Genomic DNA, 19,916 nt, shown 5'->3' on the forward strand with positions numbered 1-19,916 from the left:
GGAAAGCGCATATATTAGGACCCCATACAAAGGAAACCCTATTATGTGCACTTTCTTTTTGTAATCTTTTGATTTATAAGTGTGTATTGATGTCTTTTTCAACAATCCCTGAAGTTTCATTGAAAAAATCGACCATTTTCCCAATATTCCCATGTTTCCCAACAACAACGATACAATTATACATTACACAATACAACTGATATGTATCCGTATCCGAAGGATGCGATCCATTATGCGATGACGATATTTAAAACATTGCATGTGAATAACATATTAAACCCATTCATCAGGCACACTACACCACCTCTTGTTTGGCCTTGATCCCAAAAGCAGGCTGATTCAGCACTCAGCGCGAACATGAGGTAGCTTACCTGATGGATGGGGTGGATTGCATGAAAATTCCACCCACGTGGCTTTCAGTTTGCGAAAGTAACCTCCACATGAGGTTAGTTAGTCGGTCCTTTCTGGGGCCTACCACATCCACGATAATGCAAGGGCATTTTCACACCGAGCTCAAGTGGGGTCGCCTGTGGGATGCAGGAGCACACTCGGGGTGGGCGAGGCGCACAGGGGAGATCTTGTGTTCGAAACTCCTCACCGGGGGTGATTAATACGCATTTCACACCGGGCTCGAGTGGGGTAGCATGTGGGATGCAAGGACACACTTGGGGTGGGCGGCCCGTGTGAGGCGGTACTTATGTGATTTGGGACCCACGAGGGGGGTTCGACCAAGTTCCTAACCCATGAGATGTGGGGCCTAGGCTATGAGATAAAGGGATTGATTCACCATGCTCTAACAGTTCGAGCTTTTAGAGCATGTGGTTAATTGTCCTGCATCAAATTGGTATCAAAGCGGAAGGTCTCGTGTTCGAGACTCCTCATCGGGGGTGATTAATGCAGGGGCATTTTCACATCAGGCTCGAGTGGGATCGCCTGTGGGATGCAGGGGCACACTCGGGGTGGGTGGGGCCCACAGAGAAGGTCTCGTGTTCAAGACTCCTCACCGGGGGCGATTAATGCACATTTCACACCAGGCTCGAATGGGGTAGCCTGTGGGATGCGGGGACACACTCGGAGTGGGCGGCCCATGTGAGGCGGTACCCATGTGATTTGGGGCCCACGAGGGGAGTTCGGCCAAGGTCCTAACCCATGAGATGTGGAGCTTGGGCTATGAGATAATGGGATTGATTCGCCATGCTCTAACAGTTCGAGCTTTTAGAGCAAGTAGTTAATTGTCTTGCATCGCACAATGGGGTCCATCAAATCAACAGGCTAGCTATCGTGATTCCCCATCTATGGAATCAAGTATAGCTTGCTAGCATGCAGGAACCTATGCTAAATCATCTCCAAACAAAATACATATTGGTTAGTTCAAATAATAATCAAATTTGGGTTGATCCCTGGCTTGGCAATCAGCCCCTGATCTCTCTTTTTCAGGAGCTTGCCTCCCTAAGCCTGGATATTGACATCCCTGTGGCTTCTTGCTCTCTTTAAATGGTGAAGAAAATGTCAGGTTTTCTCCTTTTACGAGAAAGTTGCGTGATTACGAAATCGAAGCCTTAATATCTCTCATCTCATTCACAAGGCCACTCCATGCCCCAGAATCAGCAAGACTATTTACTGGAAGTTATCAATGTCTAGGTCATTCTCAGTGCACACGTCTTGCAAAGATTTAGCACAGTCTAGACCCCTGGACCACCACTGCCCTATATGTGAGTCCTTCAGCTCTTCTGGGATTGGGCGCCTTGATTGGGTTGTTTCTCAGGGGTTTCCCAGCCAAGGGGCTGGTTGTTATTGTACTCTTAGTAGGTTAGGTTTTCTGTAGTTTTTTTCCTAGGTTTGTTTGGTTTCTGTTTTCATTTTGTTTTGTTTTGTTTTTGCTTTTTTTGCTTCTGTTTTCCTGTTTCTGTTTTGCTTCTCTCTCTTTCTTTTTTCCGGCAATGGCCTAATAAAGTATCATCTTTCAAAAAATAATAATATTAATCAAAAGGTTAGTCATGGCCTCTGGGTTGTGCACCCATTTGGCTATTTGCTTCTCTGCTATGTTGCACTGAAATTTGACAAAATGGCACGAAGGTCCATCATCCAGAGTCTTCACTGGGAGGATTCAATGTGGGATTGGCCATAGCAGTACACCCACACTGGTAGTAAGATCTCGACCTTCTAATCAGTAACCTAAACTAAACAGTGGGAAGAAAAATATGGCAATGTAGGCATTGAATGGGTAAAGGTCTACAAAATGGAAGTGAAAGGTCATCCAATCCCAAGCACCTGGATACATAAGTCACAATAGGACAGTCCCCAATCATATAATCTTAACAATCTAACAGTGACCAAAAAATTGAATGGTAGAAAAGACTAGAAACACCAGCAGTGTAGAGGAAAAGGTCCACCAACTGGAAGTAAAGGTCATCCAATCCATGCAATTCACAGATGGTAGTCCACAGAGTACTTAGACCACCAATGAACAATATGGATCATAGTCCATGTGCAATATCTCAACTTCGAGTGTAACGCATTAGATAGGGTAGCCTGAGCTCTGCACACAAGTTAGAATTTGGGAATAGAAAAACCACAACCGTTCTTCAAAATCCGAGCAAGTAATGACATTGGAATTCAATCACAAAAATAGAACACAAATTTGAAGAAGAAAAGGAGAGAAACTATTCCCTAAATTTTCTAGTTTTACCCTAGAAACCCTAGCCATGATCAAGAAGCCCCTAAAAATCAACCAAATCAAAACCCTAACCTTCTTTTTCACCACCATCATTTCTTTCTTCGACAGCTTTGGTATCTTCAACTCACTCTCTTCTTCCTCCACCTTGATCTCATTCTCATCTGGAAATAGAAAAAACAAATCAAAGAGAATGAAGAAAATTCAACCGAAACAAGAGAAATTTTGAAGAGAACTCGATCATTACCTTCATCGTCTGAGAGCATAGCTCTTCCGCCCATGTCGAGAACTGGAAATTGGCATAAACCCTAACCCTAGAGGCGAAAAGATTGCAGCTTTTGCGCCAATGAGAAACCCTAACACTATAATTCCATGGTAGAGAGAGAGAGGATTTGCAAAGAGCGAATGGGAAAATATATATGGGTGAGAGAAAGAGAGGCGGTTTGGGAGTGAAGGGAGGAAATGAATGGCGTTTTTTCTCCTTACTGCAGCTCGATGCCTTCGATCTCACGTCGACACAGAGCGGGGGCTAACGTGTGCTAGGAGGGTAAGCAATTTAACCGGAACCAAACCGAGTAAACTCCCGGTAAGTACTTACTCGGGTTACTTTCACAAATTGAGAGCTGCATGGGTATAACCTTCATTAGATCCAATCTGTCCATCAAGTACGCTGCCTCAGTTTAACCATTTGACCAAAATTCAAGGAAATTAAAATTTTAGGCATGCTACACCATAGAGAAGAGTTGGGATGAAATGCCTACCATTAGTTCTTTGTGGGACCCACCTTGATGTTTATATGCCATCTAATCCATTCATTTGAAGTCTCCTTGGAGTAGAAGCATTATACAAAAATTTTATAACTATAAAACCCTGACAGGCTTCTCACATGAATTTAGAGGTTTTAGGTATATATTGTTGCGGTGGTCCAAGGAAGTATAAATCATCGTGATGTTTTGGGATCGAGGCCCAACGAGGTGTGATTACTTAATAGACGGTGTGGATTTTAAGCATGTTAGATCGCGGATTCCCCGCAAAATAGTTATCTAGCGCCAAGGATCCAAGTGCCATAGTTATATAGCGCCAAGGACCCAGGTGCTTTCCGAACGCGAATTCCCCACGATATAGGGGTTTAAATGGGCAGGGCTCGGGCTTAAAAATCAAAAATTTGAATAGGCCCAGCCCAATATCTCAGCCCAAAACAATTCAAAATCCGGGTCGAAACCAATCCAAGTCAACCCGTTAACAGCCCTACGGTAAAAGGCTTTCGCTAGAGCTGTACACGAGTCGAGCTTGGCATAGCTCGGCCAGCAACCAACTTAGCTCAAACTTAGCTCGATTCGGTCAGCAACTCGGGCCAGCTTGAGGCGAGTTCGGCAGAGGTTGGGTATTGGCAAAGCTGAGTCGAGTTGTCTACAGCTCTAGCGAAAGCCTTTTACTATAAAGTTGTTAATGGGCCAGCCATGATAGATTTCGGCTCAGATTTTGAACTATTTCGGGCAAAGCTGTTAGGCTGGGCCTATTCAAATTTCTGATTTTCGGGCCCGAGCCCGGACCATTTAAACCCCTATTTCGCAAGGAATCCGCATTCGAAAAGCACCTAGGTCCTTGGCGCTAGATAACTATGGTGGTAACTTTCACCTTCATGGGAAAACGATCTAACATCCGTAAAATCCACGCCGTTCATTAAGTAATCACACCTCGTTGGGCTTTGATTCCAAAAAATCACAATGATTCAATACTTCCGTGGACCACCACAACAATATATATACCTAAAACCTCTAAATTCATGTAGGATGCCCATTAGGGTTTATAGTAATAAATTTTTTATATAATGCTTTTACTCCAAGGAGGTACTTCAGATGAATGGATTAGATGGCATATAAACATCAAGGTAGGTCCCATATAGAAACGGTAGGTGTTTCATCCCAACTCTTCTCCATGGTGTAGCGTACTGCATACCTAAGTTTTTAATTAGGATGAATTTTAGTTTTAATGGTTAAAGTGAGGCAGCATAGCTGATGGACAGATTAGATCTAATGAAGGTTACACCCACGTGGCTCTCGATTTGCGAAAGTAAGTTTACTCAGCGCGGCTCTTATCCAATCACAGTTTGGTTCCAGTTAAATTGTTTACCCTCCCGGCGCACGTTAGCCCTCACTTTGTATCGATGTGAGATCTAAGGCACCAAGCAGTAGTAAAGAGAAAACGCAATTCATATCCTCTCTTCACTCCCAAACCACCTCTCTTTCTCTCACCCATATATATATTTTCCCATTTTCTTCACAAATCTCCTCTCTGCTCTAGAATTAGTGTTAGAGTTTCTCACTGCTACAAAAACTACAATCTTTTCGCCTCTAAAGTTGGGGCATGTTTGATTTTTCAGCTCAACTATAATTACCATGTAAATGGGTAATAATTATTTACCTTGGTAATTACCACATCTTTCCCAATGCAAATGTGACAACTTACTTTTTTAACACTTAAATTGAGAAATTTACAAAATCAATGTGGGGCCCATCGTGATGTGTGTGACATATCCACACCACTCAGTTGTTACGCCCGCTGAATTTAGGACACGAGCAAAAAAATGAGGCAAATCCAAAGCTCAAGTGGACCACAGCATGAGAAATAGTGGGAATCGAACGCCTACCATTACAAACTTCTTGGGGCCCTTAAAAGTTTTGTATCAAGCTGATATTTGTGACTTATTTACCAACTCATGCCCATTATGTTCTCATAAAATAGATGGACGGTGCAGATATATCATATACATTATGGTGGGGTCCACATATTTAAGCCAACACTTTTGTATTGATTTTCGAGGTAGAATTTCTCTCGCATTTTCATACTTAGTGAAAAAGTAATAATGACTTATTTACCAAGATTTACAGGTATCATGGAAAATCAAACAGACCCTTCGGGTTTCTACCGGTTTCCAGTTCTCGACATGGGCGGAGGATCTCTGCTCTCAGACGATGAAGGTAATGATTGAGTTTTCTTCGAAATTTCTCTTGTTTCATTTGAATTTTCTTCATTCTCTTTGATTTTATTTTTTTTCTATTCGCATATGAGAATGAGATCGAAATGGAGGAATAGGGGAGTGAAGACACCAAAGCCGTCGAAGACAGAGATGATGGTGATTAAGAAAATAAAGATGAAGAAGAAGGTTAGGGTTTTGATTTCGTTGATTTTTGGGTAATTTTTTAGGGCTTCTTGATCATGGCTAAGGTTTCTAGGGTAAAACTAAGGATTTTATGGAATAGTTTTTTTTCACCTTTTCTTCTTCAATTTTGCTTTCTATTTTTTATTGAATTTCGATGTCATTACTCCCTCGAATTTTTTAGGGCTTCTTGATCATGGTTAGGGTTTCTAGGGTAAAACTAGGGATTTTATGGAATAGTTTTTTCTCTCCTTTTCTTCTTCAATTTTGCTTTCTATTTTTTTATTGAATTCCAATGTCATTACTCCCTCGGATTTAAAGAGCAATCAGATAGGAAACACCTCTATTTTCCTAGCTGGGCAATCAGTCCTATTTGATAAATAAGAGAGAGAAGAGAACAAGGTCAAACGGTATCTAAGTCAATTACTTATCAAGCAGCACTAATCTCCTTACACAAGGCACGCATGTGTGATATCCAGAAGATTTGTTTTTTGGTCCATAGCTTAGATTGAGGTACTAAAAAATCACACCATTCAGATAATTCTAAAGCTTGACTGACGGATTTTAGGGATTACATTTGGGGTTTTGGGAAATGGTCTAAAACACAGTGAAAATTCACTAACAAAAGTCTTCCAATTTGCAACTAACATCATTAACTAGTGCAATTTGGTGTATGGCCCATCCATGAAAGGGCCCAACTAATGAAAGATCTGGATTGCATGTGTGGTTGGGTGCTTATACTTTCATTAGCGTATGGAGTACTGTAAAATGCTTTATCTGAAGGATTTTACAGTGCATTCCTGCTTTCAGTTTGTAGAAGTGGGGGCCTTATTAGTTCGGTGACCCAAACCACAGTATCAATGGCTGGGATGGCTGAATGATGGTTTGGATCACTAACAATGGTTGGGTTTTTTTTTGGGCATTGACAGAAGGTCAACCTTCTTCATCATCTTTGTCATCATTGTCGTCGTCGTCATCGTCATCAGCTTCATCTTCAACAACAGGCTCATCAGGCTGCAAAACAGAAGTCATTGAAAATGTTAGTAAAACATCAAATTAAGCACCCTAAGAAACCCCTGCAAAGGCAATAACACTGAGAAAAATGGTTTTATTTATGCAGGTTTATATAGGAAACATGAAGAAAATCAAGATATTAATATTAGTTATTACCAATACGTGAAGTACACATTGTTAGTGAGGGTGGGCCATAAGGATAAAGAATCATATGAACGAAAATTCACACTAGAAGAGAGACACCTAGTCAGGAAAGTAGATAGGACTTAGGATGCTACACTTGCACACACTCTACACTGTGCAAGATATGTGTCATTTATCAGATATCGATGTACAGCACATTTATGTGCCCTCGGTACAACACAAGGCTAGACCAATCAACAGATGGGTCATGGGTCTATGAAAAAGCAGACAACTAATAAACACCCACCAAACTTCAGGCACAACAATAGCATTAATAAATTTTAAAAGGCACACCTCATATCTCATTAAACAGACAAAGATGTGGACACAATTTTAAAAGATAATGATGAGCATAAAAGAAATTATTTATACTATGGATAAGATAGTAATATTTTGTATTTAGATTGTAAAAGATAGAGACACTGTAAAGGCAGACACGAAGAAGAACAGCAGCTCGTCACAAAGATTAGACAATAGACTACATCTCGATCAGGTGGGATATCAAACCATTGGAAGAAAATACATATTGTGTCAATATGGCACTGAGATTTAACCATTTACCTCAAAATAGTAATTTTTGTGGATAAAATGTACCGAATCTAATAAGTACTTCCACCCAAAAAAATGTAAACCTCCAATCAATCATCATTCTAACCAAGATTTACCTTGAAAATTAATTCATATTCATGTCTATAAATACAAAACCTAACAAACCCTAAATTTTGATGGAAGCTAGCAAACCTTAGAAATTAAATGGAAAAAGCTATAAGAAGGGTCATGATATGATGAGGGGCCACTCATGTGGGGGGGAAGGAACACTTGTCAGAAATCCTGGCAGATGGCATCTGTCAGAGATTCAGGCCATTCATCAGGTTGGGTATAGTCACAACATGCCATTGAACAAACATAATCTTAGTCAAGGCAAGTCAAGCTGGTATGAGAACAATGCAAGGTTAGAAAAAAGAAGTCCGATTCTCTCAAAAAAATAAAAAAATAATAAAAATAATAAAAAAGTCCAATAGTCCAAATTCAATACATGTGAGGTAACAAGTCTACTAGCTTATCTTTGTTATACGGCACGCTCGCAGTGCGCAATGCATATGAATGGCCCAAGTCCCTGAACATATGCCATCCACCCCATCACATTAGGGGGAACGGATTAGGTGCGAAGTGCGAACATTACCATGGGGCCCACCTTGATGCATGTATTCTATATCCACACTGTCGGCCAAAAATGAGGAAGATCGGAATTTCAAATGGACCATACCTAGGAAACAGTGATGATTGGCCCAGGTCTTTGAACATATGCCATCCACCCCATCACATTACGGGGAGTGGATTAGGTGTGAACATTACCGTGGCGCCCACCTTGATGTATGTATTCTATATCCACACCGTTGGCCAAAAATGAGGAAGATCAGAATTTCAGATGGATCATAACTGGGAAACAGTGATGATTGAACATTAATGGGTCACCTAAGTTTTGGATCGAGCTCATATTTGTTTTTTCCCTTCATCCGGTATTATGCGACCTTATCAATAGGTTGGATGGCAAATAAACATTATGGTGGGCCCCAATCAGTTTTTAATGGTAGGGCATTCAATTACCATTGTTTCCTGTAGTATGGGTGATGCAATGTCCCGCATCCCACACGTGCACGCTCTGCACGTGTGTACAAGAAAAGGACCACCTTCCTTTTTTAACCATCCTCACTTTCCTTTTTCTTCTTTTTTTTCAATTAGGAAATCTGCTCTTTCTTTCATATCTTTAGTTTTAGGCAGGGAATAACTTTAAATATTTTCTTATCTAAGTATCTTATCATTTTAGGCATTTTCTTTATTATAGAATGCTTTGTTACTTGGGTGCTATACTATTTCATAGATTTTTAGATTTCATATCTTTTATTACATATTGTAAGGTTGATTATAAATAGGACTTTTGTCCTATGGAATAAGACAACTTGATCAATATTCTCTTTATGAAATTTCCTTCTTTTCTCTACGGTGACTACTGAAGGGACGGAAAATTATCTCTAGTTTTAGACTAGAGGACTGTTGAGCTTGCTCACAGTCTTGCATTTGTGATCTCTAGCATCCGGCTAGAGGATTGTTGGATCTTTTCCACAATCTCTTTATTTTCTTATTGATTTATTTGCTTTCCCTTTCAGGTTTGCATCAAATTGGTATCAGAGCAAGTTCTGCTCTTGGGAAAATTAGAAAGTAATTTTTTCCCCATCTCAATCTAACCTTTCATCATTCCCTTTCATCCATCCGTCATCTTTCTTTTTTCTTTCTTCTTTTTTTTCGTCCCATCTCAAAATCACCAAACCCTAACTCCACCAAAAAAAAAAAAAAAAAAACTCTTCCAACCCTACCACATCATAATCCCATCCCAACATATCAATTCCTTACCCTTCCTCTCTTTCCTTTAGAGAGAGAGAGAGAGAGAGAGAGAGAGAGAGAAGGATAAAATTTTATTTTATTTGCTTGCCAAAGCCCATTATCTTATGCGCCGCACTAGAAGAGGGACAATTTACAATCCTGAGATGGCCACACAACCTCAAGAAGAAACTGTCACAACCCTACAACAAGTGGTCGATTTGTTCACAAAACAGATGGATGACTTGGAGGCCCGTTCCATAGCCAAAATGAATGCTTTAGAAAGACGTATTATTATTCTCGAAAACACAAGCAAGAGAATCAATCCAGACTGCCAAACATCTATAGATGACCCTGATGGAGAATTGGAGTCCGGAAATATTGACTCAAGGCATCCTACTCAGAATGGTAATTTCCAAGACAAATAATATGAGCCTGGCTATGGAGTCCAACAACATCGCTATGCGCAACCAAGAGCCAAAGGGATGAACAACCTCCGATGGGATCATCCAATTTATGCCAAAGGAGGGAGGAATATTCACACTTCGGATCCTTGTTTTGGGCCTGTAGCTTTCCCCGTCCCCCCTTCGTCGGGTGGTGCTTGTGTGGGGGGTGTGCCACTAGAAATCGGGCTTGAAGCTCTCGCCTTACCAATGAGCCGACCGCTGATGGCTGTTGGTCACGACTACCACCAAAGAGCTCCAATGAGGATTTATATTTCACATGGAGTGTGCATCTTTATGTTGGGTGTTCTTCTGTCGTGCGACCCGGTCCAGATTACGATGGTAATTTGCATCCCAAAGTGTTCAATAACTGGCTAAAGTCAATGGAGCGATATTTTCGTTGGTACAAAATGGAAAAAGTTATCAAGTTGTGTTTCGCTACCTTGAAACTTAAAGGAACAGCTCAAGACTAGTGGTACGCCATCGAAGAAGATCTACAACAGTGTGGCCTTCCTCCCATAAGCAATTGGAAGGAAATGAAACCAAGAATGAAGCGAAGGTTCCTGTCGCTAGATTACAATATGACCTCTTTTTAAGAGCTCCTCATGCTTCAACAAGACAATCTGACCGTGGAGGAGTACACGCAGCATTATTATGACTTAGTCATTCAATGCCACTTAACAGAAACGGGAAACCAACAAGTGGCGGGTTATTGTAATAGGCTACAGTTCGAGATTCAAAGAGAGTTGGTAACTGTTTGGCTCAACAGCGTAGACGAGGCGTATCAAATGGCCCAAAAAGTACAGGACCAGAAGTTGATGATAAGGCGCGGTAATCTTCAAGGCGGGGGTTATGCATCTACTCGTTCCACTACTAGTGGCTCCACTTCGCGCCCACAACCATTCGTGCCCCACATTAACTTACCTCGTTATTATAAAATCAGTCAAAGCTCCGCCCAACCTACTTCCAATCCTCTTCCCCGAAATGGTGATACCAAGGGAAAGTCTGTTACAATAATGCAAGGGAGGTCAACTAACAATTGCTTTAAGTGTGGTGGTCATGGACATTACATGACGAGTGTCCCTCTCGCAATCTCCAATTTTGTGAGATAAAAGACTTCATTGCAAACCAAGTGGAAGATAAACATGCAAATGATCCAGAAGATGATGAGAATGAACTTAAGGCCTCGATGGCCTAAATGAAAACAAGTTATCATTAGTGGCCAGAAGGATTTTGACAGCACCAAAGGAGGAGGCCCAAGAAGACTGGTTGCGAACGAATATTTTCCATACACGAGTATCGTGTGGAGGAAAGGTTGTCAAGGTCATTATTGACAGAGGCAGTAGCATGAATGTGGTCTCACAAAGCATGGTGAACAAGTTGAAACTGAAACCTCAAACGTATCCCGAGCCATACAAGATTGCGTGGGTGAATGACACATTCATCCCTGTGACTAGGAGGTGCTTAGTCAACTTCTCTCTAGGTCGTTATGAAGAATCGCTTTGGTGCGACATCATTCCAATGAAGGTCACACATATATTACTGGGGCGCCCATGGATATATGACAAGGATGTAACTCACAAGGGTCGCAAGAACACATACAACTTTACATACAAAAGAAAGCCCATTACTCTTAACCCTATGAAAGATGACGAACTTTAAGAGGCAAAGTCGGCTTCCACAGTGTTGAGCATGGCCCGATTCATGGAGGAGAGTCGTGAACGTGGAATCATGTACGCTCTGGCACGATGCAAGATCGATCCAGTTGATAATGTTGTTGTTCGACTACCCAAGATTTTGGACATTCTGTCCCAATTTCAGGATTTGATCCCTGATGAACTACCAAGTGAGCTTCCACCCATGCGCGACATTCAGCATGCTATTGATCTTGTACCTGGAGCGCCATTACCAAATCTTCTAGTATATCGAATGAACTTGTTGAGGGTCACCTTAGTTTTATGAACATGATAATGTTTAATGTTCTATTTTACTCATGTTTGTGTTGCAAGGTGAATTTAAGAGCTTGGATTGAAAATGGTGCTAAAAGCATGGATTTGATGCTCAAGAATCACCAAGGCAAGGGATGGATCTTAAAAAACCAAGATTGAAGAATTCACATGCCAAATATCCAAGAAAACTAAGTGAGGAATGAAAAGAATCAAAGATTTAAAGTGAAGAAAAGGAATCCTGAAATCATCCTGAAAAGGCATACTTTGAAACTCTGGGTCATTTTGTAAAATTGCGCAGAGTGAAGTCTATTTTGGGAAACTGTGCAGAGTAAAGTCTATTTTGAAAAACTACGCAAAATGAAGTCTATTTTAGCAAACTGCATAAATTTGAGGTGGTTTCTAGAGTTTTCCAACTAGGTGCGAAAGTTAGAGTTCCACAACTGTAAATAGGACACTCTAGGATGTTCTTAGGCATCTTCTAGGGTTTAAGGAATGGAACAAAATGGTGGAGAAGCCGTCGCCAAGAGTTTTCTTCTTTTTCCTTAGTTGTTTTCATACTTTCTTCTAGGGTTTTAGATCCAATCATGTCTATGGTTGGCTAAACCTCTTAGCTAGGACTAAGAGGTGAAGCTTGTAGCATGATGGGATGTTTCTATTGCTTTGATTCATGTTTATGTTGAACTCCATGGATTCTAATTTGATATTTAAGGAATACTTTCAATTTTTAATGGTTTATTGTGACTTAAATTACAGTAGATCTGCAATAGCTTTGAGTATCTTCTTTTCTTGATTTGAGATTGTGAAATTAGCAAGTCCCGTTATTCACCATCGTCTCTTGGGCATGGTAGGGTGATGGAATCCTTTCTAATCTTCACAATTCTCCTGCTTTGAGATTATGGGATTGGTAAATCCTGTTGTTTGCCATTGTCTCCTGAACATGGTTTGGTGATGGAATCCCTGCCAATTATCATAGTTCTCCTTCATTGAGAATTAGGTCAATGGAAGTTCAAATTTAGTTTTATTAATATATTTTCCAATTGGATAGGATAGGACTCCAATTCTAATTGTATTACTTGAATCAAGTAAGAGGGCTCCCTGATCACTACAAGTGGATCCTTAGCACCCTAATTCGCACCTTTAAATTCTTAGTTTTAATTTCTCTATTCACAATTACTCTTTCAAATACTTCAGAATTAGTTTCACATCTTCTTCTAGTTCTACTTCTAGTTAATTTAAAAAACGTACAAGTTTCAGTCCCTGTGGATTCGACCTCGGTCTTACCAAGATTATTACTACATCGCGACCCTACACTTGGGGTTGTGAACAGAACCCGACAGAACATGCAGAGCTTCATCAACAGGTGGAAGAATTATTAACAAAGGGGTTCATTCGTGATAGTCTCAATCCGTGGGTTGTGCCAGCGTTGTTGACACCAAAGAAGGATGGTAGTTGGCGAATGTGTTGACAGTCGCGCCATCATCAAGATAACAATAAATTACCGTTTTCCCATTCCGCGCTTAGATGATAAGCTGGACATGTTAGCAAATGCTACAATTTTTTTCTAAGATTGATTTGCGAAGCGGGTACCATCAAATAAGAATTCGTCCTAGCAATGAATGGAAAACTGCTTTCAAGACAAAGGATGGATTGTATGAATGGCTAGTTATGCCATTCGACTTGACGAACGCACCTAGCACATTCATGCGGGTGATGACGCAAATTATACTTCGATAACATCCTCATTTATAGCCGTTCACAAGGAGATCATCTGGACCATCTTTGCCAAGTGATGAGAGTACTGCGCCGTGAGAAACTCTACATCAATTTGAAGAAGTGTACCTTCACGAGTTCTAGCGTGGTCTTTCTCGGGTTCGTCGTTTCAGCAGAGAGCGTAAAGGTTGATTTAGAAAAGAAAAGGGCTATTGTTGAATGGTCTACTCCCGTAAACATTCATGAGGTTCGTAGTTTTCATGGGCTTGCGACATTTTATCAAAGGTTTATTCGGAACTTTAGTTCCATCATGGTGCCAATCACTGAATGAATGAGTGGACTAAAGCAGCAACAAAGGCATTTCAAAAAATCAAGCAGAAAATGACAGAGGCTTCAGTTCTTAGACTTCTTGATTTCGAAAAAGTGTTTGAAGTTGCCTGTGATGCATCGCACGTAGGCAAATGAGGTATTCTTAGCCAGGAAGGACATTCAGTGGCCTTTTTCAGTGAGAAGCTCAATACAGCACGAAAGAAGTATTTTACTTATGAATTACGATGTAGAGTTTTATGTTATTGTACAAGCTCTGAAGCATTGGCGTCATTACCTCATTCATCGAGAGTTTGTGCTCTATTCTAATCACGAGGCATTATGTTACTTGAATTCTCAGAAGAAGTTGAGTGTTCAGCTTGCTAAGTAGAGTGCTTATCTTCAAGAGTTCACCTTCAACCTCAAACATCGCACCGGTATTAAAAATAAGGTAGCAGACGCCCTCAACCGAAAGTGGCACCTTTTGTCTACCTTATCAGTTTCCATTGTTAGATTTAAAGAACTTAAACAGGGCTATGCCACGGATGATGATTTTGGAAAGGTATTTTCAACACTCATTTCCGGTGCAAGCGCCGATTACCCAAGGTATAGCTTGCACGATGGGTACTTATTCTTTGACATGAGGTTGTGTCTTCTAAAGAGTTCCTTACGAGAGCTTGTTATACGAGAGCTTCATTCAAGGGGCCTAGCTGGTCACTTTGGTATGGATAAAACGACAGCTCTGGTTGAAGATCGTTTTTACTGGCCAAGTTTAAAGAAAGCGTTGGGATTGTTATTCGTCAATGTCAAGTGTGTCAGCTTGGTAAAGGTAGCAAGCAGAATACTGGTCTTTATATGACATTACCCGTGCCAGATGCTCCATGGGAAGACATCAGTATGGATTTCATCTTAGGACTGCGTAAGACTCAACGTAGCTATGACTCTATTTATATTGTGGTTGACAGGTTTTCAAAGATGGCTCATTTTATCCCTTGTAAGAAGACATCGGATGCCATGTACATCGCCAATGTTTTCTTTAAAGAGTTGGTACATCTACATGGTGTTCCCAAAACCATTGTATCTGATCGTGACATCAAGTTTATGAGCTACTTCTGGCGCACCTTATGGTCTAAGATGGGAACTAAGTTGAAATTCTCAAGTGTGTATCATCCGCAAACAGATGGGCAAACTGAAGTCATAAACCGTAGCCTTGGGAATCTACTTCGATGTCTGGTTGGTGATCATATAAGCTCATGAGACATCGTGTTACCACAAGTTGAGTTCGCTTATAATAGTTCTATGAACTGCACTACGAGACTCTCTCCTTTCGAAATTGCGACCAGAATGCAACCGCGACAACCTATCAATTTAGTTTCGCTTCCTAGTGTGACTCGACTGAGCCAGGACACCGAAGCTTTTGCACAGCATGTTAAGGAGATACATGAAGAAGTTAGGCGAAAGATCACCCTTAGTAATGAAAATTACAAGGGATATGTAGATGTTCGACGACGTTTTGCACAATTCCAAGGAGATAGAGTCATGGTGCGACTTAAACCTGAGCGGTTTCCAACAGGCTCTTATACAAAGCTCCGCTCTAGAAAGGCAGGTCCTTACCAGATTTTGAAGAAGCTAGGTGATAATGCATACCTAATCAAGCTGCCACCTGAAATGAAGATCAGCCCCATTTTTAATGTGGAAGACCTTACAATTTATCTTGGACATCATACAAATGAGAGCATGGAAGAACAGGCTATCCAAATACCTAAGGTACCACGCCAGCTCGAAGAAATCATTGAGGACGTGTTGGATGATCAAATAGTTTCCACACGCCAAGGGAGGTATCAAAAGTTTTGTGTCAAATGAAAGGGTCGACTAAGATCCGACAGCACATGGATTTCAACAGAGGATTTCAGGCACATCAACCCAGAACTCTATGAGTAGTACATTGCCATTAATTTGATGGAGCCGAGTTTTTTCAAGCCACGGGGAATTGATGCAATTGTCCCGCATCCCACACGTGCACGCTCTGCACGTGTGTACAAGAAAAGGACCACCTTCCTTTTTTGACCATCCTCACTTTCCTTCTTCTTCTTTTTGATTAGGAAATCTGCTCTTTCTTTCATATCTTTAGTTTTAGACAGGGAATAACTTTCAATATTTTCTTATCTAAGTATCTTATTATTTTAGGCATTTTCTTTATTATAGAATGCTTTGTTACTTAGGTGCTTTCCTATTTCATAGATTTTTAGATTTCATATCTTTTATTACATATTGTAAGGTTGTTTATAAATAGGACTTCTATCCTATGGAATAAGACAACTTGATCAATATTCTCTTTATGAAATTTCCTTCTTTTCTCTACGGTGGTTGTTGAAGGGAGGGAAAGTGATCTCTAGTTCTAGACTAGAGGACTATGAGCAAGCTCAACAGTCTTGCATTTGTGATCTCTAGCATCCGGTTAGAGGATTGTTAGATCTTTTCCACCATCTCTTTATTTTTTATTGATTTATTTGCTTTCCCATGCGGGTTTGCATCAATGGTCCACTTGAGATTTGGATCGTCTTCATTTTTGTGTGCATGCCCTAAAATGATCTGGCAAAACAGATGGACAGCGTGGATATAGAATAAATACATCAAGGCGGGCCCCATGGTAATGGCACAACCATCTTGGGTGAAGCCGGAGCCGCACCTAATCCGCTCCCCAAATTAGGGCCTCTCATTATATTACTGCCCAAATGCATAAATGACCTTCTTCAGCCTGGCCCATGAGCCGGAATTTAAAACGTTACAAGAAGGATTGAGAATTTTCACATCTTCATTTTCCGAATAAATGATTACTTAAGGCAATATCAATGATTTGATAAAATGTGCCTTAGCAGAGGAGTCCAAAGCAAAGAAAAGTTCTTTTATTATGAAACAATATTTAGAAGAAGCTTTTTTTTTTTTACAAAATCAATACGTCTTCTCTGCTTGTGGAGGGACAGTTCCATGATTTGGCGATTTCACTACAGAGGGTGAATCAAGAAACCCTACTCGTTTTCTTGCTGATCTAGTCTTACTTGTACATGGCCATGAATAACGGCTTCGAAGTGCGACTCGCCAAGGGATAAAAACCAGCATGGCGTTGCCCAAGTTGTCCTGACTCAGTCAGTAGAGATGTAAGGCTTCGTCACAGAAACTCATTTATTATCTACCAACACTGAGTCAACTCGGTGCCAGTCACTATCAAAAACAATTTTCGTTGTGTCACAGAAATCCAATTAGTTGGATGATCCAATGCGCCCTACCATGACCCCCCCTCAAAACAAGTGGTCAAAAACAAAAGGCCAATGGCATTTTTTCTCTACTGTGGCCATTAATTGGTGGGGCCAACCAGATCAAATCAATGGGAACACATGAATGAATGGTGGAGATCCCCAGGGACTACAAATTTGAGTAGCCTTGGGGACTACCTACAGTCAAAACAAAAAGATACTGTTTAAATCTTAACATAAACGATGGGTGCGCCATTGAATGACCTGCCCCGACGGAAACACATACAGTACACAGATGCCACAGGCGCACGTTAGCGAAACCCTGAAAAGAAGTACGGAAACCTAGAGAGATCTACAGATTCTACGAGAGAGAGAGAGATTCAAGAAAAAAAATAGAAAAATGAAATGAAATCAAGAAAGGAGAAATCTTACATCCATCTCTGTCTGTTCGAGATCATCCTCGAGGAGCTCTTCTCGCGTCTGAGTCATGGCGAGCTTCTGGTTTCACCTTCTCTGGGGCCAAATCCCTAAAAAATACCAAAATGCGCGGGGAAAAGCAGAGGGTTTTATATCTTGGGATGTTGCGTTGATATTACGAAAATGACCCTGATATTTTCTTTAAACAACCAAAATGCCCTTACACGTGCCGACGTCGCAGTCGTGTGTGATATCTGTCCACTACATGAATCAGCGTCCATTGCGAAGAAGACGGCCCGGGAATCGGACCGGTCCACTGATCAGGTGGGCCACTGGTATATAAAAGAGGACGCGATTGCGTCCTGCCCCGCCCGTCTCCAGCCACGAACGGGCAGTTCTGTTGGTGGGCCCACCGTGATGTATCTGTTTATCCCCGCCGTTTGTCCTTTCTCCCGGATGATTTTTAAGGTATTTCAAAAAAATAAGGCAGATTCAACGATCAAGTTGACCACACCAAATAATAAGCTTGTGTTGCACTAAAGGCCCACATCATTAAATGCAAGTTGCATTAAATGCAAGAGTAATCTGTGGTGTGGTCCACTCGATCGTTGGATCAGCCTCATATTTTTCAACATATAGAAGGTATGAACGGCGTGGATAAACAGATACATCACGGTGGGCCCACCCACATAACTTCCCGTTCGTGGCTGGAGAAGGACGGGGCAGGACGTAATCCGCGTCGACAAAAAGAACGGTTTGATGATACTTGCAAGTGGTTAATATTTAATGTATACGTGTGGCCCGCTTGATTAGTGTACGGACGTCTAACGTTGGCACGTGTGCAACAACTATTGGCATTTAATTACACGTATGGGGCGCCTGACGTCAAACCACTGGATTGGCTTGGTTTTTTGGAAGTGGCTTGGCTGGTGTACCGCGCACCAGCTATATAGCTGATGTATTGACGTCAGCAAGTTCTATGGGTTCCATCATGAGGTATGTGTTATATCCAAACCGTTCATCCATTTGGAGAGCCTTTCTCAATGATTGAGCCAAAAAATAAGACATATCTAAAGATCAAGTGAACCACACTGAAAACAACAGTGGGGGATTGAACGTCTGCCACTGAAACCCTTTTAGGGGCACCAAAGTTTCGGATCAATATGAATTTGTTTTTCCTATTCATCCATGTATTTGTGACCAGATTGGATGGAAAATAAACATTATGGTGGGCCAAATGTTTTTACTCTGGCTGCTATTTTTCGTGTGGTCTACTTGAGCTTTGGATATGATTTATTTTTTGTCTAATAGTGGATGGACGGTATGGATATAATAAATGCATCATCGTGGGCATGATGTGTCAAATGATCAACTGGACACATGGTGCATTATAAGATGATACTAACAATGGAACTGGGTGCTACCGAATGGACGGTCAAAATTATCACCAGTCGAAGTTCTATTGGAAGTGGATGGATAACATCGATTTGTTAGTGTTTATTTTTCCGTATGTGCTCCATTCATCAGGACCCTTACTTTTGGATGGTCTATATTGCCACACATGCGCTCTGTGACTGAAGAAGTTCCACTTCACCCAGCGTACTTTTTCTTGAGCCTGTTTTGCTGGGGCGCGGATTGGATACTGACGAGGTCAGTAGCCAAGTGTGGACCCCACCATGATGCATGTGTTGTATCCTTACCGTCCAACCATTTGTAGAAATAGTTTTATGGCATTACAAAGAGAATGAAATAGATCTAAATTTCAAGTGGACCCACCACGAAAATGTGGGAGTCGTCACACCTACCACCTACCGTAAAAACATTTATAGGGCCTACAGTAATGTATTTTTGAGATCCATCCTATTTATAAATTAACATAGAGATAGATGAAGTAAAAACAAACATATCAGCTTAATCGGATACTACTGTGGCCCTAAGAAGTTTTAAACAGTGGATGTCATTGTCCTCACTATTTTCTATGGTGGGGTCCACTTGAAATTTAGATCTATCTCATTCTCTTTGTAATGCCATCAAACTATCTCTACAAATAGTTGAACGGTATGGATACAACACATGCATCATGGTGAGGCTCATAGAGCTTGGTGACGTCACTACAGTAGCAATTTGGCCACTGACCTTGTCAATATCCAAACCGCGCCCGTTTTGGCGATCTGATGGCTGATAAATTAATGCACCATGACGATGGGCTTTTTTTACTTCTTTTATGAGTGGATGATCTTCACTGACCAATCTCACTAGTTTTGCTTGTTGATTGCATACCATTAATTTTTCTCTATCATTTGTTTCATGGCTGCCAATCTAACTAATTATTATTTTATGTTTGCCTTTGGTATACCCAATATATGGTCAAGTAACATATTTTGCAGCCAAATTTTTTAGATGATTATGATTTGAATGGTCTATTTT

General features: G+C 40.9%; 1 protein-coding gene across 1 annotated transcript in view; it reads right to left on the bottom strand.

Annotated features, from left to right (window-relative positions):
• Positions 1-17,634, bottom strand: part of LOC131249194 (transcription elongation factor SPT6 homolog) — a 33,524-nt gene extending 15,890 nt beyond the window's left edge. The window contains exons 1-2 of the mRNA XM_058249811.1: positions 17,505-17,634; positions 6,773-6,848 (exon numbers count right to left, since the gene is read on the bottom strand). Of these exons, the coding sequence (XP_058105794.1) occupies positions 6,773-6,848; positions 17,505-17,561 (133 nt within the window). The 5' untranslated portion in view covers positions 17,562-17,634. The remainder of the gene's footprint in view (positions 1-6,772; positions 6,849-17,504) is intronic.
• Positions 17,635-19,916: the final 2,282 nt, after the last annotated feature.

This window comes from Magnolia sinica, chromosome 6, assembly GCF_029962835.1.
Source record: "Magnolia sinica isolate HGM2019 chromosome 6, MsV1, whole genome shotgun sequence".
NCBI classification, from domain to species: Eukaryota; Viridiplantae; Streptophyta; class Magnoliopsida; order Magnoliales; family Magnoliaceae; genus Magnolia; species Magnolia sinica.